We start from the raw sequence: 27,073 nt of genomic DNA, 5'->3' as shown, positions 1-27,073 counted from the left end.
CATTAACTGCAAAAACTGACACTTCAAATCAATTTTAAAAATGCTAAACTTTGACAAATAATAGTTTGATAATGTTTAAATATATATCAAATGCATATCTTGTGATAAAATATAAAATTACACATCTGACCCTTCTGGTCAAAAATGACCACAAATACCAAAGGGAGGTGCCATTTTTCAATACTATAGGAGGGTTAATTTATATATTTTGATTTTGGGGTGAAATATAAGCCAGACATGTTTTTGACAGGTTTGTGCATTTGTGTACTGTGTGCTTTTTAATAGTTAAAGCATTGTGGAGTGCTCTCGCATTTACAGGACAGTGTCCCAAAGTACATCTTTTTGCCGTGAAAGGCATGTATTGATCCTGTGTGCTTATTTCTGATTACTCAAGATTACCCATGTCATTAGAATCTGAAATGAGTCTCATTCACCTCTTTATTTACACACAATGTCTGTACACAGTTTAGAACCTGGAGATTTAGTCATCAAATAGGTTGGGAGACATTTTTCCCCCTTAAAATTCAGTTCCTTGTTCAGAAGTTTAAGGATTAACAGGAGTTTTGTGACGTTCAAGTTACTCTAATGCTATTCTACACATTAATAGTAATGCTAAATATACATGAAAACACTCAACAGCCCTTCTATTGATCATGCTCTGCATAATTTCCTGTTCACATTTATAAATTTCCAACATGTAAATGGTAGAATCTCATGAAAACATGTCCGGTTCATCTATTGCCCTAAAAATCGAAAGGACGATTTTTTTTAGATTTTGCATAAATTAAATGAAGCCTATTTTTAGAATATACATAGAAACGTATATTTGCACTGTGACATTATTGTCATGACAATTAAACACAGTTTTGAGTTTGTAACTGTCATTATTCTCAATGGCATTAGATTCTCATTACTGTATTACAGACATTTTCTGTATTACCATAAAAAAATGGTGTAAAACAATGTTTTGAAATTAGCCTGAAGGCATATAAATAGGCTTCATTTTCTTTGTTCAAAATGTAATTTATATCTTTTGATTTTGGGGTGACATCACCTGGACATGTTCTACACATTTTCATGAGATTCACCCTAACAGTAACTGAACGATAACTGTTCACCTAAATGTTCAAGCGCACAATTGTGTTGCAGTAACCTGTAACAGATGGATTTGTGAATTTTGGCATCTTAAGAGCAGACCGTTAAGTTGTGCTGTGTTTTTTCCCCCTAAACAGCCGTCATCTGTGTAGTCGTGTTTTCATACAGACTAGAAAACATTACAGATTCATCTGGCCAATTCATGATTGCTTTTTCTAGATTTAGTGCAAAACAGACGGACTAAAAAACCTGAACATTGTAAGGTGCCAACATACACACTGGGTCTCATTTATGAAACACGGGCATAACAGTTTTCTGTGTAAATTTCCAGATTCAGTTCGATTTCGATTCACAAGCTCTCAATCCATTTCTTTTTTTATTTCGATACGATTTAATTAATTTTAACATATTTCAGTTATAATGTTCATTTTGCTTTCATATGAAAGAGATTTACATTTTACAGGGAACCTTTTAACTTGGTACATTACAAAAATATAAATTAAAAAAATGTACGACGTGGCCCAAACTATGCTGTTCAACTCCTTTTTATTTACAGATAATATAATCAACACAACTAGCCGAAACGGAAGTAAACTTTAAAGTAAAAGTAAAAGCTTCATCTTGGAATTTCAAGAATCAATCTTTTTACCCAGCCCTAATTCAGTGTTGCATTTTGTTCATAAATGTATTCTTATTTAAATTGTTGCATTTAATGTAGTATTCCATATGGTTCGTAAAATTAATCCAATATAAAGTAACACATTAAATTCAGTGTTGTATTTGGTTTGTAAAACCATTCAGACATAAATTGACGCATTCAGTTTAGTGTTGCATTCAGTGTTGGGTGTAATGCATTACTAAATAATTACATTACTTTTTCATTGAAAAAAGTTAAGAGATTACTCTTAATTTTTCAGTAATTTACATTTACTACTGATGTAATTGTGTTAAATGCTGTATAGATTATAGAACAATTTTATATAAAACTATAGTGAATTTAAAGTAAAAATTGAATGTCTAATGTTTAAATATATGTTTTCTAATTTAACGCTTCCCCCTTAAATTCTTTGGCCAATTCATGAATAATTTATTTCATTTTATATGATTTATTTAAAAGAATTATAAGAACAATTTAATGCCTATCCTTATATTTTCATCTGGTCGAGGTTGATAAGGGTTTTAGAAAGTAATTAGTAATAAGTAATGCAATTACTTTTCAGACAGAGTAATTAGTACAGTAATCTAATTACACTGTAGAAGATGTAATTAGTAGTTAGTAATTAATAACTTACCCAACATTGGTTGTATTTGGTTCGTAAAACCATTTTGACATAAATTGATGCATTGTGTTCCATTTGGTTCATGAAACCATTCTGGCGTAAATTGTTGCATTTAATTTAGTGTTCCATTTGGTTTGTAAAACCATTCTAACGTAAATTGAAGCATTCAATTCAGTGTTGCATTTGGTTCGTAAAACCATTCTGACGTAAATTGTCGCTTTCAATTCATTGTTTATTTGTTCGTAAAACCATTTAGACGTAAATTGTTACTTTCAATTCCTTGTTTATTTTGGTTCGTAAAACCATTCTGATGTAATTGAGGCAATTAAGTATTCCATTTCGTTCGTAAAATTATTCTGCCGTAAATAACACATTCAATTCAGTGTTCCATTTGGTTCGTAAAACCATTCTGATGTAATTGAGGCATTCAATTAAGTATTCCATTTCATTCGTAAAACAATTCTGCCGTAAATTGTCACGTTTAATTCAGTGTTCCATTTGGTTCATAAAACCATTCTGATGTAAATTGAGCATTCAATTCTGTGTTGCATTTGGTTCGTAAAACCATTTTGATGTAAATTGTCGCGTTAATTCAGTGTCAGTTTGTTCGTAAAACAATACCGACATAAATTGATGCATTCAATTTAGTGTTACATTTGGTTCATAAAACCATTTAAACGTAAATTGTTGCGTTAATTCAGTGTTACATTTAGTTAGTTCATAAAATCATTCTGACGTAAATTGTCACTTTCAATTCATTGTGTTATTTGCTTTGTAAAACCATTTAGAAGTAAATTGATGCTTTCAATTCAATGTTCTGTTTGGTTCGTAAAACCATTTCGTCCTAAATTGTTGCGTTAATTTAGTGTTACATTTGGTTCGTAAAACAATTCTGACGTAAATTGTCGCATTTAATTCAGTGTTCAGTTTGGTTCTTAAAACCATTCTGATGTAAATTGTTGTATTCAATTTAATGTTGCATTCATTTTTTAAATCCATACGAACGATTTACACAGAAATTAGTTTGCTTGCGTTTAATGAATGAAACCCAAATTTTCTTACTGTCAGCATCATTCTGTCCTTAATAAATACACATCATTTACCCAACATACAAAAAACATATTAAAATCAGTTAAATTCCTCAACGAGGTTGTTGTTTGGTCGACGTTATATTTAGCTAGTGGTTGTTCAAAAAATAGAATTCCTTTCAAGGAATGAAAGTTACAATAATATTTTCACTTTCTACAATGGCAATCTTTACCGATGCTGGTTAATGAGCATTTGACACTTTATACAGAGAACATTAATGTTCTGTTATTTGCAATCCATTTTTTCAAAACATATAAAAGAAAAGCTTAATTTTATCATCATTATGTTTGTTATTTACGATCAATCAGATCGCTGTAATTGTTCATCGTTTGGCCTTCGCTGGCTTTCAATCGCATAACGTCATGAAGACCTCACACCATTGGCTGTGCTGTTGCTCGGCACCAAGCCGTTGCCAGGGTTGACGGCTTGGTGAAGGGGCGTATCCTGAACGCGTGAGTACTCTCTGACTTCTGTCCTGGCCAATAGGTGGTGCTGCTCTCCAGGGAGGATCGGCCGACGCAGTAGCCCCTCCCCTTCAGCGATCGTCTCAGGCAGCGGTTGGCCAGCAGTCTCCGGGAGCAACGGTATGCAAATGATGCATAACAGCGTGCAGCAGGTGAGGATCACATGATGAAGAAAGAAACCTTTCTGATTGTGAAGCTCCATGAGGGGTGCAGTTAACATGCCGAAACCTGCGCTCGCCAAGACCAGACCGACACCGCCGCCCCTGATACACAAACAGAAGAGACAGCGGTCAAAACATTAATGTCACAACAGCACATTATTATGTTATATATTATATCATTATCATCAGAAACACAATGGAATTACAGCAAGATGAATTGTCACTAATTGGCCTACACAGAATATGTGCCAGTAAAATTCAAATGCACCATCTTCCACTTTGTTCATTATGAAATATTTGGGTTAATTTGATATTTTTCAGGGTTCCCGCAGGTCCTTAAAAAGTCAACTTCAGTTCTCAAATTTAAGGTCATAAATAGCCTTCAATATCTTAAATGGTATAACAAAAGTCTTAATTATCATTTAATGAGGTCCTAAATTTGGGAACATAAAGACAGGAATCGCGATATGGCCTAATAGGGGCCTGGGTAGCTCAGCGAGTATTGACGCTGACTACCACCCTTGGAGTCGCGGGTTCAAATTCAGGGCGTGCTGAGTGACTCCAGCCAGGTCTCCTAAGCAACCAAATTGGCCCGGTTGCTAGGGAGGGTAGAGTCACATGGGATAACCTCCTCCTGGTTTCAATTAGTGGTTCTCGCTCTCTGTGGGGCGCGTGATGAGTTGTGCGTGGATGCCGCAGAGAATAGCGTGGGCCTCCACACGAACTACGTCTCCGTGGTAACGCGCTCAACAAGCCACGTGATAAGATTGACGGTCTCAGATGCGGAGGCAACTGAGATTCATCCTCCGCATTGCTTTAACCCCTCTTTGTAAGTCCCGCCTTCTCGCACACCAATTGGTCAATTATAAGAGGCTTGCTGCAACTATTGGCCAAATTCCTGCCTGTCAATCAAACAGTTGCTTGACAGCAGCAGCAAATGACAGCTGAGTGGAAACAATGCCCAAATGAAAGTGCAAATTTACAGAAGATTAGCTCAAAAAATTCCCATGCTTTCGTCCAGGTGGAGATCCGTGGGAAGCAGAATGTATGACATGTAAAGCTGGCACTTATGTGTCAGTTACTAATAAAGGTGCAAGTGATTTAGAAGCACACATTAGCTCTGCGAAGCATAAAGGGTCAGCAAAAGGTGAAAGTTCATCAGGTAAATTATCAGACTACTTTTTGCGACCAGGTAAAGTTATCGTCACATTGCTTCATTTTCCATGGCCATTCAAAATAATAGTAATAGTAAATGAAGGTACACTCATGGCATCAAATATTTTATTTTAGTACATGGACATTCAAAAGAATGTTGGAAATTTTTGTTTATTTATATATATTTATGTTGTCTTTTTCACTGTATTAAAGTTTGCATTCATAGTAACATTGTTTTGAACACTATTATTAGTTTCTCTATAGATCATGGTTAAAAACATTGATGTGAATATATTCTCTATAATACGATACTGTTGTTTTTACTGGAGCTGGGATACTCCACAGACAATATCCAATCTTGCAAGCAGAGCAGTGTGTGTGTGTGTGTGTGTGTGTGTGTGTGTGTGTGTGTGTGTGTGTTATTTGCTGACCTGATGACAGTTGGTGTTATCTCAGCACAGTAAAAGATGCTGAGCGTGCTGACAGCATGAGACGAGAACATCCCGATGATTGAGAATGCATATGAGAACCGCCGATTCAGAGTGTCTCTCAGAACTACAACAGAAAACAAAGACAAGATACAGTATATATGTGTGTGTATATATATATATATATATATATAAAACTTATATGATTTACTGTATAGAATTTTATACATGTCTGCACTGAAATCTTTTGATAGATATACAGACAGATAGATGAATATTATACATTTAATGATGTGAATGTGTTTTTATGCCTTGCAAATGTAAACAGTTGGATTTCTGTGATGTAATGGACATTATTGTTTCAAATTCTTGTTCTTTTAAACGTGACACCAAGGCAGCATTATCTAGCTGGCTAATTTAGATAAGGTTTTGTCGAAATTAAAGAATGCCTTTTGATGAATGACCAATTGGTAATGTTTTTAATTGATATAAATCTAATATAATTCAGTATAATATACAGTATAAGTATCTGATTTTACAATATTATGTATATATTAACATAGAATATTTAATACAACAGAATGTGGTAAAAGATATTTGTTTAGAAAACTGTTTTACCTTCATCATGTCGGAGACTGTACTTTCCAATTACTGTTTTGGGAGAAAAGAGGACATTAGACATTAATACAGGACTGGAGGACAGTACTGTGACATCACTATACTGTAAGTGTGTGTTTATTTACAGTTGAGCAGTCCGAGTTGCAGCAGTGATGCCAGCGCAGTGATGATCATAAAGGTGAGGAGTCCACCTCTCCTACCAAACCCGCCCACCACGGGAAACAATACCATACAGGATGCTATCGCGATCGCCGCTAATGCATAATAGTGCAGATGAGTCGCGCTGCCCTCCAAAACACTGCGTGCAAAACAGTGATGGATGCCGTAGCCAGTCAACCTGTAAAATAAAGAGAGTTGATTTTGTGTTAACATGAGAACAAACGCACAATAATTAGTGTAGACTAGCAAAACCTAGTGTGCTGCCGTTTTAAGGCCAGGTAGGCATAATACCGACACAAAGACTGTTTCAAAAGGTAAGCGGCAACATTGGCTAATGTTATGTGAATGGGAACAAATGTTTTTTAAACTTTGTTAATGGAACATCCGTAAGACGTTGAAAGTTCTCACAATGACAGCATAAAAAGTTTTTAGTACAATACCCCAGATAGCACACATACATATCTGTGATGCCTGTTTTAGATCTGGAAAGCATCTAATTAACATCTGATAAACATATTAACCCTTTAAGCTCTGAAGGTGTTTTTAAAGATTTTCTGTTTCAGTGGCATACCCAATATTAAAGGCTTATAACTAAAACAACAACAACAACAAAAAACAAGGGTCAAGTGTTTGGTATCGTTGTAAAGCAAACTTAAAAAAAATAAAAAAATGATGCATTGATGATACATTCTGAATCTCTCAGCCTAAGAAACTGAAAAAATTCTGCCAAAAATGTATTTTTTTCTTATTTTTCTGATTTGACATTATTTATCTCTGGGTGTAAATAAGGTAGAAAAACTGCTTTTGTTTTGTTCCCAATCATGTCAACTGTATTTGATAAAAATGTTGTGTTGATATGACAAAGCAATCAAAAGTTATAACATTACAAAATAATTTATCATAGTGTCCAAAAACATCTCCAAACAAATAAAATATAACTGTACATAAGAACTAATTACACATACAAACACAACAATAACTAAAGATATGATTTTAGTAATAATTCTGTGCCATTTGAGTCATCATTGAGTCTGTGTCGTGTATTTGGCGCCATCTCCTGGTGGTAATATGTAACATATGTGCTTCGTGTGGATTACCTAATGATCTATACATCCGATTACCTTGTGTGTGGGCTCGTTTGAAAGATAATCACCTCCTCTAAATAATGGTTTGTTACATTTTATGTTCCGTTTATTGTTCTTGAAGTTATAAGCGAAAACGCGGCACATAAGCAACACTAACATAATTGTCAAAGACATATAATTAGCTATTACTCGCTATATTTTTGTGTGCGAGTAAAAAAAAGTCTGGTTGTATTCTACTCTTTAAGAGCTTTCCAACAACATATAACACATGGCTATTTGATCAGTTTGATGTTTTTACAGATTGCAATAATATGTACAGTACACTTTTTTTAAAATTATTATTATCAAAACAGAACACTTCTGATTTGTCTGTAAATTTCAAAGCACTTGTTCAGTTTGAACAACAGTGCTCCCATGCGCCCTGGAAAACCTGGAATTTTGCAATGCAGTTTTCCAGTCATGGAAAATTAGAAAAATACCTAATTGTCCAGGAAAATAATTATGCCTGCATGCATTGGAAACTAGAGCTTCTAAGTTTTCAAACGATACCCATTTTGTGTTGGTCAAGGCTGTAGTTATTAATATTTTGACAATTCTTTTTTTTTTGCTGGCCCGCTGACAGGCCCATTCAAGCCTAAAGGGTTAAAAAGATCAGATTTACAAACATTCTAAATCATAAACATCTCAAAGACATCTGCTGAATGTCTTGTTTACATCCAAGAAGAAGTGTCTTATAGACATATTGCAGATGATTAAACAACGTTAAAAATACGTCTTCTAGATGTAAACACATCAAATAGATGTCTGGGTGATGTATGTGTGCTATCAGTGAAGTTTTCAGGAAGTTTTCACATTTTCCACAACCACAATGAAACATTTGGAAAATATTTTAAGAACATTAGCTAGGTAAGATACCTTCATTTGGCCAAATTCTTAGACAGCAAATTCTACCAAAAAGTATTGAGTATTTAAAAAACAGGAATTTCATTAAAATGTACTATTCTCTGCTTAAAAGAAAAGTCCCTTTCAGCTAGAGGTCAACCAATAGTGAATTTTGCCAATACCAATAACTATGTTGGTGATCTTTTCTACTAGCACCGCACCTATTCGAGACAGCAAGGTATCACCTATACGTCACTTACGAGTTAACGCACAACACGACTGTGTTCTTCCACAGGTTTCGGGTGCTGCTGAGCTGCGTTACGCAAAACGTCTTTGGCTTCTGCTGGAGTTCCACCTCAAGCTCTAAAAAAACATTGTTTTTATCATCATCAGAGTCATTATCAAGGTAAATCCCATACAAATCACTAGAAACACATTACTCACCCAAGAGGATGCCACTCGGGTCGGCTGCCATGTCTACACAGTTGCTGTGGGCGATTCGGTACATTTGTTGCTTTGCTCTTTGGTAATGTTGAGTGGCTAACAGCCAGCGAAGAGACTCGGGAAACATCCTGCAGAAAAGAAAGACGAAGTTGGTGTGCATCCTGTAGCCTTATTCCATCTTTCAGAACTTTTGACTCATAAAGTCTGGTTCGTTTCACTATTGCACAAGAAGAGACCGTCTGACCGACATGTACAGTGTCCAACCACTGCTTTGTCTTGTTTTTACATTATTTTCATATGTGTTTTCAGTTTTGTGTGCAGTAATGCATGATACCGGTCTGTAGGTGTGCCGTCTGTGGCTTTAAGCCCAAAGTATACTTTGATTAGACGCGAACGCTAGGCACCTATGTACAGTACGTGTGATGCAAATTTCATCATGCTCGAGCACTAAACGCATGTGAATCGATTTTTCTTAACGTGCATACTCTGAACTCGCATTATGCATATGCGCCTGGAATTATTTGCACTAATTAGTGGGTCCACAAGGTGGCATCACTCACATTTGAGCTGTTGTTGTCAAGTAGAAGCGCTAGAAGAAGATAAAATCACCTCTAAACAACAGGAGACGAAAGGTGGAAACAACAACAGTGGATGTGCACGTCAAGAGTGTGTATGCGAGTTAAAGGGTATATCGGTTTTACCGATTAATCGGTGCCGATAGTTGCTTTTTGGAACTGTCAGTTATCTGCAAAACTATATACCAATAGTTTTTATATTCCTTATTTTTTTATTCCTCATAAGTAAATCTTATCTTGTGAAATTATATACATTAGAGGCCGACCGATAGTGGATTTTGCCGATGCCGATAACTACGGTGGTGGAAAAGGCCGATAATCGATTAATCCGATAGTTTTTATAATAGATTCATAGAATGTTACATTATTTTCTTAGTCTGCACAGACATAGAGGCCAGAGTCCAAAATACAAAAAAATCCAAGCTGTAGCTTATTTTTCAACCAAAATCCCAATAATAATCAGACAAAAAGATTTGGTACATGGGACTTTTAAACTAAACAAGCCTGAAACACACCGGAGAATTTTGAAATTAAGGAGATTTGGCTCTGTCACAATGCTCTATATTTAATATTTACCAAATTAAGCTTTTTATAGCCTATGTTGTTATTATTATTATTTTTCACAATATATGAAGTTGGAGACACTATGTATTTTTCTTTGCATGCCCTCACTTCAATTTAAAAAACTAATTATCAGAGGATTAAAACACAGAAGAAAACATTGGCAACTATCGGCATTGATTTATCAGTAAAACCGATATATCGGTCTACCTCTAATATACATATACACAACATATATACAGGTGCATCTCAATAAATTAGAATGTTGTGGAAAAGTTCATTTATTTCAGTAATTCAACTCAAATTGTGAAACTCGTGTATTAAATAAATTCAATGCACACAGACTGAAGTAGTTTAAGTCTTTGGTTCTTTTAATTGTGATGATTTTGGCTCACATTTAACAAAAACCCACCAATTCACTATCTCAAAAAATTAGAATATGGTGACATGCCAATCAGCTAATCAACTCAAAACACCTGCAAAGGTTTCCTGAGCCTTCAAAATGGTCTCTCAGTTTGGTTCACTAGGCTACACAATCATGGGGAAGACTGCTGATCTGACAGTTGTCCAGAAGACAATCACTGACACCCTTCACAAGGAGGGTAAGCCACAAACATTCATTGCCAAAGAAGCTGGCTGTTCACAGAGTGCTGTATCCAAGCATGTTAACAGAAAGTTGAGTGGAAGGGAAAAGTGTGGAAGAAAAAGATGCACAACCAACCGAGAGAACCGCAGCCTTATGATTGTCCAGCAAAATCGATTCAAGAATTTGGGTGAACTTCACAAGGAATGGACTGAGGCTGGGGTCAAGGCATCAAGAGCCACCACACACAGACATGTCAAGGAATTTGGCTACAGTTGTCGTATTCCTCTTGTTAAGCCACTCCTGAACCACAGACAACGTCAGAGGCGTCTTACCTGGGCTAAGGAGAAGAAGAACTGGACTGTTGCCCAGTGGTCCAAAGTCCTCTTTTCAGATGAGAGCAAGTTTTGTATTTCATTTGGAAACCAAGGTCCTAGAGTCTGGAGGAAGGGTGGAGAAGCTCATAGCCCAAGTTGCTTGAAGTCCAGTGTTAAGTTTCCACAGTCTGTGATGATTTGGGGTGCAATGTCATCTGCTGGTGTTGGTCCATTGTGTTTTTTGAAAACCAAAGTCACTGCACCCGTTTACCAAGAAATTTTGGAGCACTTCATGCTTCCTTCTGCTGACCAGCTTTTTAAAGATGCTGATTTCATTTTCCAGCAGGAATTGGCACCTGCCCACACTGCCAAAAGCACCAAAAGTTGGTTAAATGACCATGGTGTTGGTGTGCTTGACTGGCCAGCAAACTCACCAGACCTGAACCCCATAGAGAATCTATGGGGTATTGTCAAGAGGAAAATGAGAAACAAGAGACCAAAAAATGCAGATGAGCTGAAGGCCACTGTCAAAGAAACCTGGGCTTCCATACCACCTCAGCAGTGCCACAAACTGATCACCTCCATGCCACGCCGAATTGAGGCAGTAATTAAAGCAAAAGGAGCCCCTACCAAGTATTGAGTACATATACAGTAAATGAACATACTTTCCAGAAGGCCAACAATTCACTAGAAATGTTTTTTTTATTGGTCTTATGATGTATTCTAATTTTTTGAGATAGTGAATTGGTGGGTTTTTGTTAAATGTGAGCCAAAATCATCACAATTAAAAGAACCAAAGACTTAAACTACTTCAGTCTGTGTGCATTGAATTTATTTAATACACGAGTTTCACAATTTGAGTTGAATTACTGAAATAAATGAACTTTTCCACAACATTCTAATTTATTGAGATGCACCTGTATATATATACACCGATCAGCCACAATATTAAAACCACCTGCTTAATATTGTGTAGGTCCCCCTCGTTCTGCCAAAACAGCGCCAACCCGCATCTCAAAATAGCATTCAGAGATGAATTCTTCTCACCACAATTGTACAGAGTGGTTATCTGAGTTACCGTAGACTTTGTCAGTTCAAACCAGTCTGGCCATTCTCTGTTGACCTCTCTCATCAACAAGGTGTTTCCATCCACAGAACTGCCGCTCACTGGATGTTTTTTGTTTTTGGCACCATTCTGAGTAAATTCTAGAGATGTGTTGATGTGAACATTAACTGAAGCTCCTGACCCGTATCTGCATGATTTTATGCACTGCACTGCTGCCACACGATTGGCTGATTAGATAATCGCATGGATGATTGTTGGTGCCAGATGGGCTGGTTTGAGTATTTCTGGGATTTTCACACACAACAGTCTCTAGAATTTACTCTGAATGGTGCCAAAAACAAAAAACATCCAGTGAGCGTCAGTTCTGTGGACGGAACACCTTGTTGATGAGAGAGGTCAACAGAGAATGGACTGACCGGTTTGAACTGACAAAGTCTATGGTAACTCAGATAACCGCTCTGTACAATTGTGGTGAGAAGAATATTATGTCTGATTACTATTCTGAGATGCAGGTTGGTGCTGTTTTGGTGGCACAAGGGGGACCTACACAATATTAGGCAGGTTGTTTTAATGTTGTGGCTGATAGGTGTACGTTGTATATATGTATGTATATATGTATATTGGAGGTACACCAATATACTGTATCGGTCTACTGATTTGTGTATATATACTATATATATATAAAAAGCTTAATTTGTTAAATACTTGCATATAGAGCATTGTAACGGAGCCAAGTCTCTGTCATTTTTAAAATAGAAGTTCCCGGTGTATTTCAGGCTTGTTTATAGTTAAAAGCCCCACGTTATGCACCAAATCTTAATTTTCTGTTTTTTATTAGAATTTTGGATGCACAATAAACTGCTTTTGGGATTTTCTTCATTTTTGACTCTTGTAGCCTTAATGTTCGTGCCCGTCATAGTAAGGAAAGACTAAGAACTCTTTGATCATTCTATAAATCATTTAAAAAAACTATCGGCCGATTAATCAGTTATCGGCCTTTTCCACCAACTTTGTTATCAGTATCAGCAAAATCCACTATCAGTCGACCTCTACTGTGAGCAGGTCTGGAGATGCCTAGCCTATGTAGGCTATAACTCGAGTCTGAGAGAGTATAAAGAAATCTTTATTGGTGTAAATCTTGAAGATAAATAGTCCAGTAATCTCATATCAATTGGAGCGCGGATGCGCCAACCGCCAGTGTATGCGCACAGTCAAATGAAGTATACTTTGAGAGGCAAGTGTTCAACTGAACTGAACACTAAAAGCATTAGCGTCAAAAGTGAAGTATACTTTGGCCTTTAGGCTAAATGGTATTGAGGGTGTAGGTCTTACCAGACATACGGCAGCATCAGCACAAATGGGGCGATGATTATAATCTGAAAAATCTGCCAATCACGACACAGCGCTGCCAAACCAGGCATCAGCAGCTGCCCGCCCACGATAATCAGACTGGCGATCATTGTCATGGAGAAACGCCAGTTAGGCAGACACAACTCAATCCCTAAAAGACAGAGACAACAGCAAAATGTAAACACAAAAATTAAGATTTGTGATTCTTGCTGCAACTCCCCAGTTTACATATTTTCTGTACTATATAGTATGCAGGATTAGAGTTAGTGAGTCCATAATCATAGTTCTTTCAAAATAATATGCTCAAGGTGACTGGATGGTGTACTTTAAGTATGTAGATTGTTTTTGGCTAATATTAACCACACTCTCCTGATAAAGTCAACATAAATCCAAATTGACCAACATTTTTTGACCGTGATTCTCTGATTGGTGGATCTCTCTTCAGGATTATGGGTAGTGTAGTTTTTCACCAGAAAATGCGCTATTAAACACGTTGAAATAACATGGACTAATGGCTTCAACAGAAGCATATACTATCGTCTTTTTAAGTTTAAAAGTTATCGTTAAAAATAAATTTGCCTATGGAGAAAATGAATGGGATTTTTACTTCCAGAACCAAACTGTTGCACTGTATTGTAAACAATTAATCAACACGTTACCCTACAGAAAAAAATGCACGTCTTTATAATCTTGCATTTAATATAATAACTTCTGAAACAAATTCCCTTTTCGACTGGCATCACCTAGATAATGTTTACCAATAGCAAAGTATGTACTACTACTATTATAGCATTTTTATGGAGGTTTATTTTGGTCATATTTGAAACTTGACAGCATGTGTCCCCATTCATTTTTATTTTATGGAAAACTGCTGCTTAAATTCTCGTTTTGTGTTCCACAGAAGAAAGAACGTCATACGGATTTGGAACAACATGAAGGTGATAGCTATATTGTGAAAAATATCGTAAATGAGCGCCCCCTAGAGGTAATGGGGTACAAATATATAAAAATAAAAGTCCTTCACATAGCACCTAAATAGACAAGTCATATATCAAATAAAAGCTCTTATTCTCAGGAACATGACTGTATAGTTTATTGTGTTGCACTAATACCACAGTTCAAAAGATTTTCAAAATATTCACATAGTGAAATATGATTTCTGTAAGTCATTAAACACAAACATCTCTTTTATGCTCTGATAACTGCTGTTGTAAGCCCCAAGTAGCCAAAAACTTTATATCAGTTTTTACCTTAGGAAGTTCTCTAAAAAATGAGCCATTTTTACTTGTCTATGAGCTTGCTTGTGTGAATAATCCAATGTTATCTCTTATGCCCAGAACAAAATATGCCTCCCAGAAGGAAAAGCATGCAAATCAAATCATCAGAAAAATATGCTTTCGACTACTGATGATAAAATTATTCATAATATCGTAAAGGGGAGGATCAGCTTTCTAATGACACTTAGATTGAGCTTCTAGTCCACTCAGAGGCCGAGATATTCGATGAAACAACGAGGTTGGTGCTTGAACTGAAAATTAGACTGAATGTCTATGGATGAGCACATCTGTGAGGGCTAAAATGCGTTAGAGTGCCACCTACATTTCAGAGCTGTATATTGTGATGGAATGTGATAGAGAAAAAATTCTTTTTTTCTAGTACTTGCTGCCATCTAGTGGAATAAAATTAGACTTTTCAAAGTGCGGTAGAGTGAACAGAACCAGAATTACATATTTACCAGTTCACTAGAAAATAGTGGACAACAAAAAAAACTTTGTTTATCATAAGATTCTAAACACACAATATTATTTATGAAGTAATTGGAGTCTTTTTTTTAATTTAAGGTGTTCTCTGAAAAATTAGACCAATTTTTTGCAGTTAGTCCACAGTATGTTTAAATGGTGAGCTTTTAAATTTTGGGTGACAGCCCAAAAATGCACCAGTGTTTAAGGGGTTAAATGATACAATTACAATATTTGGGTGAGCTATCCCTTTAACTGGCTACTGTACTATTTTCCTAAATGCGCCTCTCACAATTTCAGCTCATCAGTGTCGAGGGCCCTTTAGGGCTGATTACACGGGCCCTTCTGGCCCCAGAAAGAAATCAATCTACTCCAGAGAGACCTTAAACCAGCCTGATAATCTCTCACAATTACTCGAAGCTAATGCATGTGGACAGGGAGGCAGAGAGAGGAGGTGTGAGACAACCAGCGAGCAAACAGTGTAACATAATATTAAAACTCTATTTGTGTGTTGCTCATTAATTTTCCTGCTCTAGTTGTCCAAATTAACTTCCTGTAGATCACTGTATCATGTCATGAGCAGATATGAAACCAAGAGAAGATACTAGTGTGTTCTGTGAATCTGACACACCACTTCGCTGACCTGACATTAACCTCTGCTGCTGTACACCGATGTTATGTTTGACCAAAATTAGTAACTTAATGTCACACTTCCAGAATGTTTGGTTGTGAGGTGGTAACTAGAATGTTCTGGATGGCTGTTTTCTGCATGTAGGCATTATGACCAAAACTGAACAAGTGCTTTGAAATTTGTTCCATTTTGATCATTTATTTAAACAAATTGCATTGTGCATATTATTGCAATCAGTAAAAATATCAAACTCATCAAACAGCCATGTGTCATATGTTATTGAAAAGCTTTCAAAGAGCAGAATACAACCAGTCTATTCGATTTACTCAGACAAAAATATAGCGAGTAATAGCTAAGTATATGTTTTTGACAATTATGTTGATGTTGCTTATATGCTGCATTTTTGCTTGTAACTTCAGGAAAAGTAAACGGAACATAAAATACCATTACTCAGAAGAGGTGATCATCTTTCAAACAAGCCCACACACAAGATAATCAGATGTATAGATCATTAGATAATCCACACAAAGCACAATGTTCTATATGGCCACCAGGAGATGGTGCCAAATACATGACACAGACTCAATGATGACTCAAATGGCACAGAATGAAACTCATTCTGTGAAATCTCATTACTAAAATCATGTCTGCATGCTATGCAAACCTTTAGTCATTGTTGTGTTTGCATGTGTAATTAGTTCTCATGTACAATTATTATGTTTTATTTGTTTGGAGAGGCTTTTGGACACTTGGAGACATTTTTGGACACTATGATAAATTAGAGCCCAAGCACTAAAAGTGCTGAGGCCCTATTGTTCTTCTAAGGATTATAATTATAATTATTATTATTTTAAGGTGTTCTGTACTTTTTGGGTACTTAACATGCGTGAAACATTTTGCACACACATCAGAGTCGTCGACCATTAGGGCTGGGCAAAGTTGCAAGGGGGTGGCGTGCAGGGGGGGCTCTATAGCGCCCCCTTGAAAATGGGCATTTAAGGGGGACTCTGTGGCACCCCTATTTTCACCTACTGTCACCAAAATTGGTACATATATATAGTTCTCAAAAAGCTGAACAACTTTCATACTCAGCCAATAGCTCCGCCCAACAGAAAGTCAGCCATTAGGGCTGGGCACAGTTGCAAGGGGGGCTCTGTAGTGCCCCCTTTAAAATGGGCATGTAAGACAGCCTCTGCTGCACACCCATTTTCACCTACAGTCACCAAACTTGGTACATATATTGTTCTCACCAAGCCGGACAACTTTCATAATTATAGTCATTCGCGCCGCCCAACAGGAAGTCAGACATTTTAGATTTTCTGAAAATCGCAAGCTCTGAACTTTTATATACTCCTCCTAGGTGATTCATGCGACTGGCGCCAAATTTGTGCAACATCATGCCAAGACATTGCAGATGCTAAATTGTGAACTGATTTTTTATATTTTGAACAGTGTCCCCCTGGCAAAGCAATACATTTATGGCTAAAAATGTGAAACAGGAAGTTCCTTATATCTTCTGTGTGCATTGTGTGAGTTTGATGAAAATTCAGATGTATGTTTGTAATGAAGGCTGATCACATTTATGTGGCTATTATGGGTCATGGTCATAGCGCCACCAACTGGCGGCAGGAATTATGGCACTTTTAACAGACAATGAAATAGCCTTGTGTTTACATGAACTGCTTCAAAATTCTTTAGAATAATGTCAAGACACTGCTGATGTAAATTTGTAAAGGGATATTAAATGCTGTTGCCATGGCAACGCATTAATTGTTATTATTCCTTTCTTTCTATATTTAGGTGTTTTTGAGGCAATGGTTCGCATACCCCCCTGAAACCTGCATATGTGCCCATGGTTGAGAAACCTTAGTGTAGCTAACTACATTTTTAAAAGAGTAGCTTGACGGTAGTTTAACTATGAGTAATTCTGCTCTTAGATATGACCCAAGTCCTTCTTTCAATGTAAGTCTATTTTTTCAGGTGGTAAGGGTTATCTCTTAGTAAAGTAGCATCACACCTCAACAACACAGACCATTCATGTCTGGAGCTCTAATGGTGTTTACGTAGAAAAGTTTCATATTTTAGGCCAAAGAATATACTTTGGTTTTCGGCGTGCCGCTAAATCTCAGACCAGCACATAGAAAAATTAAGTATACCCTTTAGTGTTAGTTTTTTTTTTTTAAATCACTAACCCTATTAACAACAGTATTAGTGATGCTTGAAATAGTAAACACCACCAATAATGAAGGCTACTTTAAGTTAGAAAATGCTGTAAATGTTGTCGCTGTTATTCCCCACTGTAAATAATGTCCATTATAACTCAAAAGCTTTAGAGAAAATTTTGAAATGTCATTTGAGGCTGAGCAAAGCAGAAAGTGACTCCATTAGAGCAAATTAATGAACCTCTGAAAGTGTTCACACGATTAAACACACATAAACAACTCCATCGTCCTCTGAAAAAGCAACTTAATCAGAATCATTTAATGTGTGCTCATCGGAAAACAGCTTTCTAAAGCACATAAAGACTCACAATATATCACACAGGTTAAACGACAGGGAATTTAAAGTCTGCTGCATCTCATGAGAAACAGATGCATATGGTTTCAAACTCAAATCTGACCGTATTTTTAAACATGATCAGTGAGTGTTTTATTTTCAGTCAGATATTTTGTTGAAAAATCAAATGTGACTGCAGCAAAAGACAATTCATAGATAAGTAGCTTTAGATGCATTTAAAGGTATATCTCATCCAAAAATGAAAATCCCTCATGTTATTTAAACCCATATGACTTACTGTCTTCACGAAACACAAAATAAGACATTTTGAAGAATGACCAGGGGCACGCAAGTCCCAAAAATAAAAAAATAAAAAACACCAAAGTATCATAAAGTATTCCTTTTGTCTGATATTGACAGCCTCTTGTCACTGTATGCTTTTATTGTATGGAAAACAGCAGTGTGAACATTCTACTAAACGTCTACTTTTGTGTTCCACAGAAGAAACAAAGTCAAACGGGTTTGGATATGAGACATAAGGGTGATTTTTGGGTGAACTAAACAAGAAAACAGAAGAGGACTCACTCAGGACGTAAAGCGACAGTCTGATCGCTGCCAGACAAAAGCCCTCGAAGAATCGTAGCGTGCTGAACACCGCCATATCCACAGAAAACGCCACGGCTAACCCGAACACCAGCACGGACAACACCGACACCAGCAGCACTGGGATACGACCCAGCCTGAGACACAGAAACACTAGAGTTTAGAAAATGCTGTCAAGTTTCTTGCAGACACAGATAATAGCTGTATCTTACCAGTCCGCCATTGCGCCCATCAGCAGGTAACCAAATATGGATCCGACCAACAGAGAGAACTTTGCGATATGCACCTTCCATTCTCCGTCACACACCAGCGTCCACTTCAGAGGGGCACAGAGCAGAAAACAGAAATATTACATACAATAACATCTATATATCAATGTGATTTATTAGAACTAGTATCAAATGAACTCACTTCTAGAAAAGTACTGTGACTGTGGTAATCATCATTCAATATCACGGCATATAGCGAAGCACCATGGTATTATTGTCTAACTATCATTGTACTATGGTACTGTCACAGCACCTACTTTTATGTAGAAGAATTGGAAAAAAATTATTATTATTGTTATTAAACATGTTTCTATTAATTACATAAAAGGCACAGTAAAAGAAGTGCACTTCCTCTGATCATTTCTGTTGATCTTTTTGAATGTTGTGAATGAAGTGTTTTTGATTTACCAAATCATTAGACTCATTCATTTGGGAACGGCATTAGTTGTGCTGTGTAGTGCTCAGTAGATTAAAAAGAACCAGTTCATTAGAGTCATTCATTCAGGGAATCGGACTACACTGGTCACGTGCAGTGTTTTTCACTGTAGATTCAAAATAACCAGTTCATTAGAGTCATTCGTTCGGGAATTGGACTTCACTGGTCGCGCTGTGTGTTTCACGCTGTAGATTCAAAAGAACTGACTCATAAAGAGTCATTTGTTTCAAGAATCATACTACATTGGTTGCGCTGTGTGTTTCGTGCAGTAGATTCAAAAGAACCGGTTCATTAGAGTCATTCGTTCGGGAATCGGACTACACTGGTTGCGCTGTGTGTTTTACACTAGATTCTAAAGAACCAGTTCATTAGAGTCATTCATTTGGGAATCAGACTTCACTGGTCGTGCTGTGTGTTTAGCACTGTAGATTCAAAAGAACTGACTCATAAAGAGTAATTTGTTTTGTGAATCATACTACATTGGTTGCGCCGTGTGTTTCGTGCAGTAGATTCAAAAGAACCGGTTCATTAGAGTCATTCGTTCGGGAATCGGACTACACTGGTTGCGCTGTGTGTTTTGCACTATATTCAAAAGAACCAGTTCATTTGAGTCATTCATTTGGGAATCGGACTACACTGGTTGTGCTGTGTGTTTAGCACTATATTCAAAAGAACCAGTTCATTTGAGTCATTCGTTCAGGAATCGACTACACCAGTTAGGTTGTATGTTTCACGCTGTAGATTCAAAAGAACCAGTTCATTAGAGTCATTCATTTGGGAATCAGACTACACTGGTTGTGCTGTGTGTTTAGTGCTGTAGATTCAAAAGTACTGACTCATAAAGAGTCATTTGTTTCAATAATCATACTACATTGGTTGCGCTGTGTGTTTCGTGCAGTAGATTCAAAAGAACCGGTTCATTAGAGTCATTCGTTCGGGAATCGGACTACACTGGTCGCGCTGTGTGTTTTGCACTAGATTCAAAAGAACCAGTTCATTAGAGTCATTCATTTGGGAATCAGATTACACTGGTTGTGCTGTGTGTTTAGCACTATATTCAAAAGAACCAGTTCATTTGAGTCATTCGTTCAGGAATCGACTACACCAGTTAAGTTGTATGTTTCACGCTGTAGATTCAAAAGAACCGGTTCATTAGAGTCATTCATTCGGGAATCCGACTACACTGGTCACACTGTGTGTTTTAAGCTGTAGATTCAAAAGAACCGGTTCATTAGAGTCGTTCGTTCAGGAATCTACTACACTGGTCATGCTGTGTATTTTGCACTAGATTCAAAAGAGCCAGTTCATTAGAGTCATTCATTCGGGAATCCGACTACACTGGTCGTGCTGTGTGTTTTGCACTAGATTCAAAAGAGCCAGTTCATTAGAGTCATTAGTTCAGGAATCGAACTACACTGGTCGTGCTGTGTGTTTTGCACTAGATTCAAAAGAATCGTCTCATTAGAGTCATTCATTTGGGAATCAGACTACAGTGGTTGCACTGTGTGTTTAGCGCTGTAGATTCAGTAGCGGTATAGCGCAGCCACTGTCAAGACCTGTTAACTGAACTGAAAGTCGTGAAAATCATACGGTTCCAGTATTTTATTTTTTAATAAATGGAAATTGGTTCTCAATGTCTAACCCTAATAAAACATTTTAGAATATTAAGTTGTGCCAGAATTAAACAGATATTTAACAGATACGCTGATGATGAATCGCTTTTGCTGTATTCCACAGAAGGATAAATACGTCTTCTAAATTGCATCACTCAATCCAAATTTACCTTTGAAGGAAGCCGTGTTTGTGGCATGATAATTATGATGACTATTTGTTTAGAAATTGCACTGCTGAGTTTACAATGACCAATAAAGTTAGAATGAACAAAAACTCTCTCCTGCCGTGTCCTCATCCTCAAACAACAAACGGGCCAGAATGTGTCATTAGCATTTGTTAGCATGCCTGGCTGTATGAATGAGTCTCTTGAACACACTCAGTAAAGACAATCGGCTATCGGTGCGAGAAAGGTCAAACACACACTGCAGGTCATCAGAACATCAGGCGGTCAGTCTGTTCAGCCAATGACATCAAAACAGGAACTCTGTCCTGGAATGCAGCGCACATTTTGGAGGTGCTTCTCTCAGACTGGCAGATAATAAACTAGTGAGTTTGAAGGAAAGCGCTGTTATGGTTTGAATTGAGATTTTCCATGCATATGGAAATGTGCACAAAGCAATAAAGTCTAATGTGTGCAATTACACAGTAATGTGAGAAAAGACACTGTGGGACACTATGGGAGCTCTGTCATGTCTAGATGGTTGCTCTTGTTTTTGTGAACATTTATTTCAGTGGAATTATTCAATTGAATGATTTGACAGAAATAAACGTCACGCAGAGCCTCCCAACACTAACCCTAAACCATAAACTCCAGACTTTAAGAAGGAACATGCTGACATTTTAACTGCTGGGCCTCAAAGTTATCTTTCTGTTTGAGAATTTGACCGGGTTATCTGTGCCAGTCTGCAGTGGGTGTAACACTGAATTATCAGTCTGATATGCATTCTGCAGGTGTACTGATATGCGCATGAACTCTATGCATCATTTTCATGTTAAGTGATCAATGCAACCTTTTAATTTCCTTTTAATTAAAAAGAAAGTCTCACAAATCAAATGCAAACCAGCAATGTGATTTGATAAACGTGCACTTCAAGTTCAAGTTTGTTCATTTACCATTTATCTCATTTAATGACTAAAAATTGGAGACAAATTACAGTCCAATCAGCATACTAAAACATATGGTTAGTGCTTATTTCCTGTTAGATGTTTATGCAAAAAGTGCCAAACATTCTCAGGTTGTTTTTCCTGTGATTTTAGTGCATACTTGATAAGGCCTCACAAATAAAATGCAAATCTGCAATGTGATTTGTTTTTTTTTACTTCTTTTCCCACATGCTTATTTCTTTCCTAAAGAAATGTCAACATTGGTGTTCACAGTTCACCTAAAAATGAAAATTTCAGCATCATTTTCTCACCCTCAAGTCATTCAAACCCTGTATGACTTTCTTTATTTGGAACACAAAAGGAAAAGTTTGCCAGTCAAAGCTAGTCTTTTCCATACAAGGTGACTGATGACTGATGCTGTTGAGCTCCAAAAATGACTAAAAGTCTCCCGAAATTTGGCGCTTTATTCCAAGTCTTCTTAAGCCATATGATAGCTTTGTGTGATGAACAGACCAAGTTTCCAATATTCAAACTGCATTGCATCTTTGTCATTTTTGGAGCTCGACACACTGAAATCCTTAATAAGTTGACTTAACTCAATCGATTGAGTAAACTTGTTCCCTCAATTGAACTGAGAAATAGCGTTTCAAAAATGTAACTATTTAAGTTCAAGGAATATTCCAGGTTCAATACAAGTTAAGCTCAGTCGACAGCATCTGTGGCATAATATTGATGACCACAAAAAACTAATTTCGACTCATCCCTCCTTTTCTTTAAAAAAAAGCACAAATGTGTGTTACAGTGAGACACTTACAATGGAAGTCAATGGGGTCAATTTTTGGAGGGTTTAAAGGCAGGAATGTGAAGCTTATCATTTTATAAAAGCACTTACATTAATTCTTCTGTTAAAACGTGTGTACTATTTGAGCTGTAAAGTTGTTTACATCGCCATTTTTACAGTCATTTTAGGGTTTTGTGTTTGTTGACATTACATCGTCATAGCAACGCTTTACAGCAAAGCTGTAAAATGTCTATAACTTTACACAGATGTGGTTAGTAAGTGATTTTATCACAGTAAAATCATATTTACATGCATATTGTTTATGTCTTGTGTTTATACTTTTGAAACAGTGAGTATTGTAATGTTTACAGATTGACCCCATTGACTTCCATTGTAAGTGTCTCACTGGAACACACATTTGTACTTTTGTAAAGAAAAGGAGGGACGAGTCGAAATACATTTTTGTGGTAATCAACATTATGACACAAACGATGTCCATTGAGCTTAACTTGAATTGAACCTGGAATATTCCTTTAACCCTCCTATTGCGCACAGGTCATTTTTTATATATGAATTTTTAAATACAACATCGTTTTTAGTACGGAAACCAAACTTTGTGACTTTGTCAAGACTATTGAAATACATACAGTTGTGCTCAAAAGTTTGCATACCCTGGCAGAAATTGTGAAATTTTGGCATTGATTTTGAAAATATGACTGATCTTTTATTTAAGGATAGTGATCATATGAAGCCATTTATTATCACATAGTTGTTTGGCTCCTTTTTAAATCATATTAATAAGAGAAATCACCCAAATGACCCTGATCAAAAGTTTACACACCCTTGAATGTTTGGCCTTGTTACAGACACACAAGGTGACACACACAGGTTTAAACGGCAATTAAAGGTTAATTTCCCACACCTGTGGCTTTTAAAATTGCAATTAGTGTCTGTGTATAAATAGTCAATGAGTTTGTTAGCGCTCACGTGGATGCACTGAGCAGGCTAGATACTTTTTTTTTTTTTATTTATTTTTTTTACATATTTTGCATTCACGGGTCAATTTTGACCCGGGCATCAATTGTGGCTTTACTCATATTATGTCGATTTTTTTTTTTTTACATCTATGAATAACAGTTTCTCTTATAAACACTTCACTTACATTTAGCCTCTTTCCCAAACTCTCTCACACACTTTGATGTGTCTCACTGGGACACACACACATACAGTCACACGCATACACACACATACAGTCACACACACACACACATACGATCACACGCATACACACACATACAGTCACACACATACAGTCACACACAGACAAACACATTCCTGTACAAAACAGACATGACAGATGTAACAAACATAACTAATAAACTAAATCAGAGGTACTACTGTCTAAAGGGAGTGTGATGAGGTCAAAAGTTCATGCACACATTAGTGTAAATTGGACTTGAAAGAGGAAATTGTTCATATTTTTACTCTGCAGTTATCTGATGATGAACCAGCTTACATCATACTCACACATCAACATTCAACACTTCACACAATAGATTTATCTTAAAAATAAAGTATTAATGTTGTATACTTGAGTTATACAGTTGTTTTGATGATGATTAGTTGAAAAATAATATGTTGGTTTAATAACTTTTGACCACCAAGTTGTATTGAGCAGTTATGAGTAACAGAAAATTCATTCACATTACTCATAATTCTCACATTAGATGTTAATATAAATTGTATATTATGTTATATTTAGATAAAACTTCACAGAAATGTTGATAAAAAAAGATGTCTTCACGTGTATCACACTGGTTTTCTGTAGTTAATGTATATTTTGAAATGTCTAAGAATTTCTACATTTTATTATTTATAATTGTTATAAAAATTATTTAAAAAGTAATATTAATTAAGAGCTTTTATATTTGTCAGTTAACATGCCAAAAATATCAATCTTTTTACAAGTATGAACAGTTAAGAACCTATTAATGACTTACAATATAGTTTAAGATGAAAAACATCGGGTTATGAATGATTTATAAGCTTGAATTCCACCGGGTCAAAATTGACCCGCAAATGCAAAAGGTGTCTGCAGATTCTGAACGCAATCGGAGGGTTAAAGTAACTAGATGCAAGTAGACTTAACTCAGATTTGCTTTTTATGTATTGTTGTTTCTACTTAGTAATTTTAATTGACTCATTTAGATCATACAATAACACAGCTCAAATACAGAAGATTATAACTCGAATGGTGACATCACAAAACAAATAATAATAAAAGAGCTAAAACCTCTATGAATTCTTAATAATAACTATTTAAATTTCCTTTAACCAAGTAAACATAATTAATTAAAGCTCAAGGGATTAAGGGTTTTCCCCATAGCTGCAATTTTGCACTCAATTGTTACATTTAAAATCTTAAGTCTAAGGATTTTTAAGATAAATTAGTTCAAGGAGCATAGATATTTGCATTACGAGCCCAAAACTTGACATTTTAGTGGATTCTGCCAATACCGATTACTAAGACGGTGGGAAAGGATGACAACCGATTAATCGGATGATAGTTTTTAAAATCGATTTATAGAATGTCAAAAATCTTTCTTTACTATGGCAGGCAAAGACAAAAGTCCAAAATGAATAAAATCCCATATGCAGTTTATTGTTCAACCAAAATCCCAATAATAACATGAAAAACTGACGATTTGGTGCATAACTCAGGACTTTTATTTTGAAATTATGAAAAAAATATCGTCAACTATAAACAGATTTTTGCTGATAACCGATAGTTCCAAAAAGCGACTACTGGTGCCGATTAATCGGTGAAACCGATATATCAGTCTACCTCTAATTAAGACAACTTGATTTTTCCAGTAATGACAACATTAAGGTTTACAGTGGTCTCAGTCACCATTCACTTTCACTCTGCTTAACACCTCTTTTTGTGTTCGGCAGAAGAAAGTAAGTCATGAGGGTTTTAAGCGTCATGAGGGTGAGTAAATGATGACAGAATGTACATTTTTTGGGCGAACTATCCCTTTAAATGGAACATTTTCCATCATCCATAGGACAATCCTTTCCAAGGGCATCCTTGAGAGCATCCTTACCTTGGTGACCACATTCTGCTGCAGTCCCGACTGCAGCTCAAACCTCCACTCGGAGCACATACATGTCGTGCCGTGGCCGTTCTCAGTTTCGGTTCCGTTACCGAGAAAATCCACGAGCAAATCACGATCCGAACCCGTCCCGTTCCCCTGATCCGGATTGACGCACTTCCAATCCGGCTGCCCGAGCAGAAAGTAATCCGAGAACTGGATAAAAGATATGAGAAACGCCGGGATCCACGTCAGAGCCACTAGCCGCCGCTGATACCGGCCGAACCCCCCGAGGAACGGCAGAACCACCGAGTCCACCTGCCAGAGCCGCGTGTTCGGTTCGGGCTGCGACACAGTGCCGTTCTCCGCCGGCGCGTTGAGCGCGTCCAGCCGAACCGCGTCCATAGCGCGTTTGTTTTACCGGTGCGCGTCACATCCACTCGGTGCGCACAGGGTCTTTGTCTCGAAAACACACCCGCACGCACTCTTCTCTAGGGCAAACACGCACGAATAAAACGCTGCAGGCTCGGTCCAGTCCGAACAGAATCCAGTGTGTTTCGATGCTTTAAATCCAAGCTTCGATATCAAAGGTGCGCACTGCATATGCCGATGCCCCATAGGGTCTTTGTTAAATCCAATGGTCACAACGCCATCACTGGGATGTTATGATGCCCAATGCTGCGCATCTGTGCCCGGTGCTCTCCAAGAGGTCCACAGGTAACGCACCTGTCCGACCGAATCTGACGCACAGGTGTGGCCCGTGTATCCATTCCTGTATCCTGCGATATTCACATCACACCACACCCGAGCCTAACGGTCCCGCGACACCCTATAAATAAACCCGAGGTAGCCTATATAGTTTAGGGCGGATCCGTGTATTGCACACCCGACGCAAAGTAATCCCTCTCTCCGTCCGCCCGTATGCACCGGTGATCGATAAACACAAACCGAGCAGGGCACAGCAGAAGAGCACGCTTATGGCATCCAAATGAA

The 27,073-nt window shown here is 37.1% G+C and overlaps 1 protein-coding gene across 2 annotated transcripts; it reads right to left on the bottom strand.

The window, feature by feature from the left end:
- Nucleotides 1-420: 420 nt before the first annotated feature.
- On the bottom strand, nucleotides 421-27,073 carry LOC127409648 (solute carrier family 22 member 23-like). Of its 2 annotated transcripts, XM_051644349.1 has the most exons (10): nucleotides 26,093-27,073; nucleotides 18,994-19,097; nucleotides 18,764-18,918; nucleotides 13,295-13,463; nucleotides 8,861-8,988; nucleotides 8,677-8,779; nucleotides 6,416-6,627; nucleotides 6,291-6,323; nucleotides 5,676-5,799; nucleotides 421-4,191 (listed from the first exon to the last, which is right to left on the bottom strand). In XM_051644349.1, the coding sequence occupies exons 1-10, from the start codon at nucleotides 26,483-26,485 to the stop codon at nucleotides 3,825-3,827; spliced, it is 1,788 nt and encodes a 595-aa protein (XP_051500309.1). In that variant the 5' UTR covers nucleotides 26,486-27,073; the 3' UTR covers nucleotides 421-3,824. The 2 variants fall into 2 exon arrangements, with proteins under 2 accessions (XP_051500309.1, XP_051500311.1); XM_051644351.1 differs by lacking the exons at nucleotides 8,677-8,779; nucleotides 8,861-8,988.

The sequence above is a fragment of the Myxocyprinus asiaticus genome, chromosome 19 (assembly GCF_019703515.2).
Source record: "Myxocyprinus asiaticus isolate MX2 ecotype Aquarium Trade chromosome 19, UBuf_Myxa_2, whole genome shotgun sequence".
NCBI lineage: Eukaryota > Metazoa > Chordata > Actinopteri > Cypriniformes > Catostomidae > Myxocyprinus > Myxocyprinus asiaticus.
This window is presented reverse-complemented; position numbering and strand designations above follow the sequence as displayed.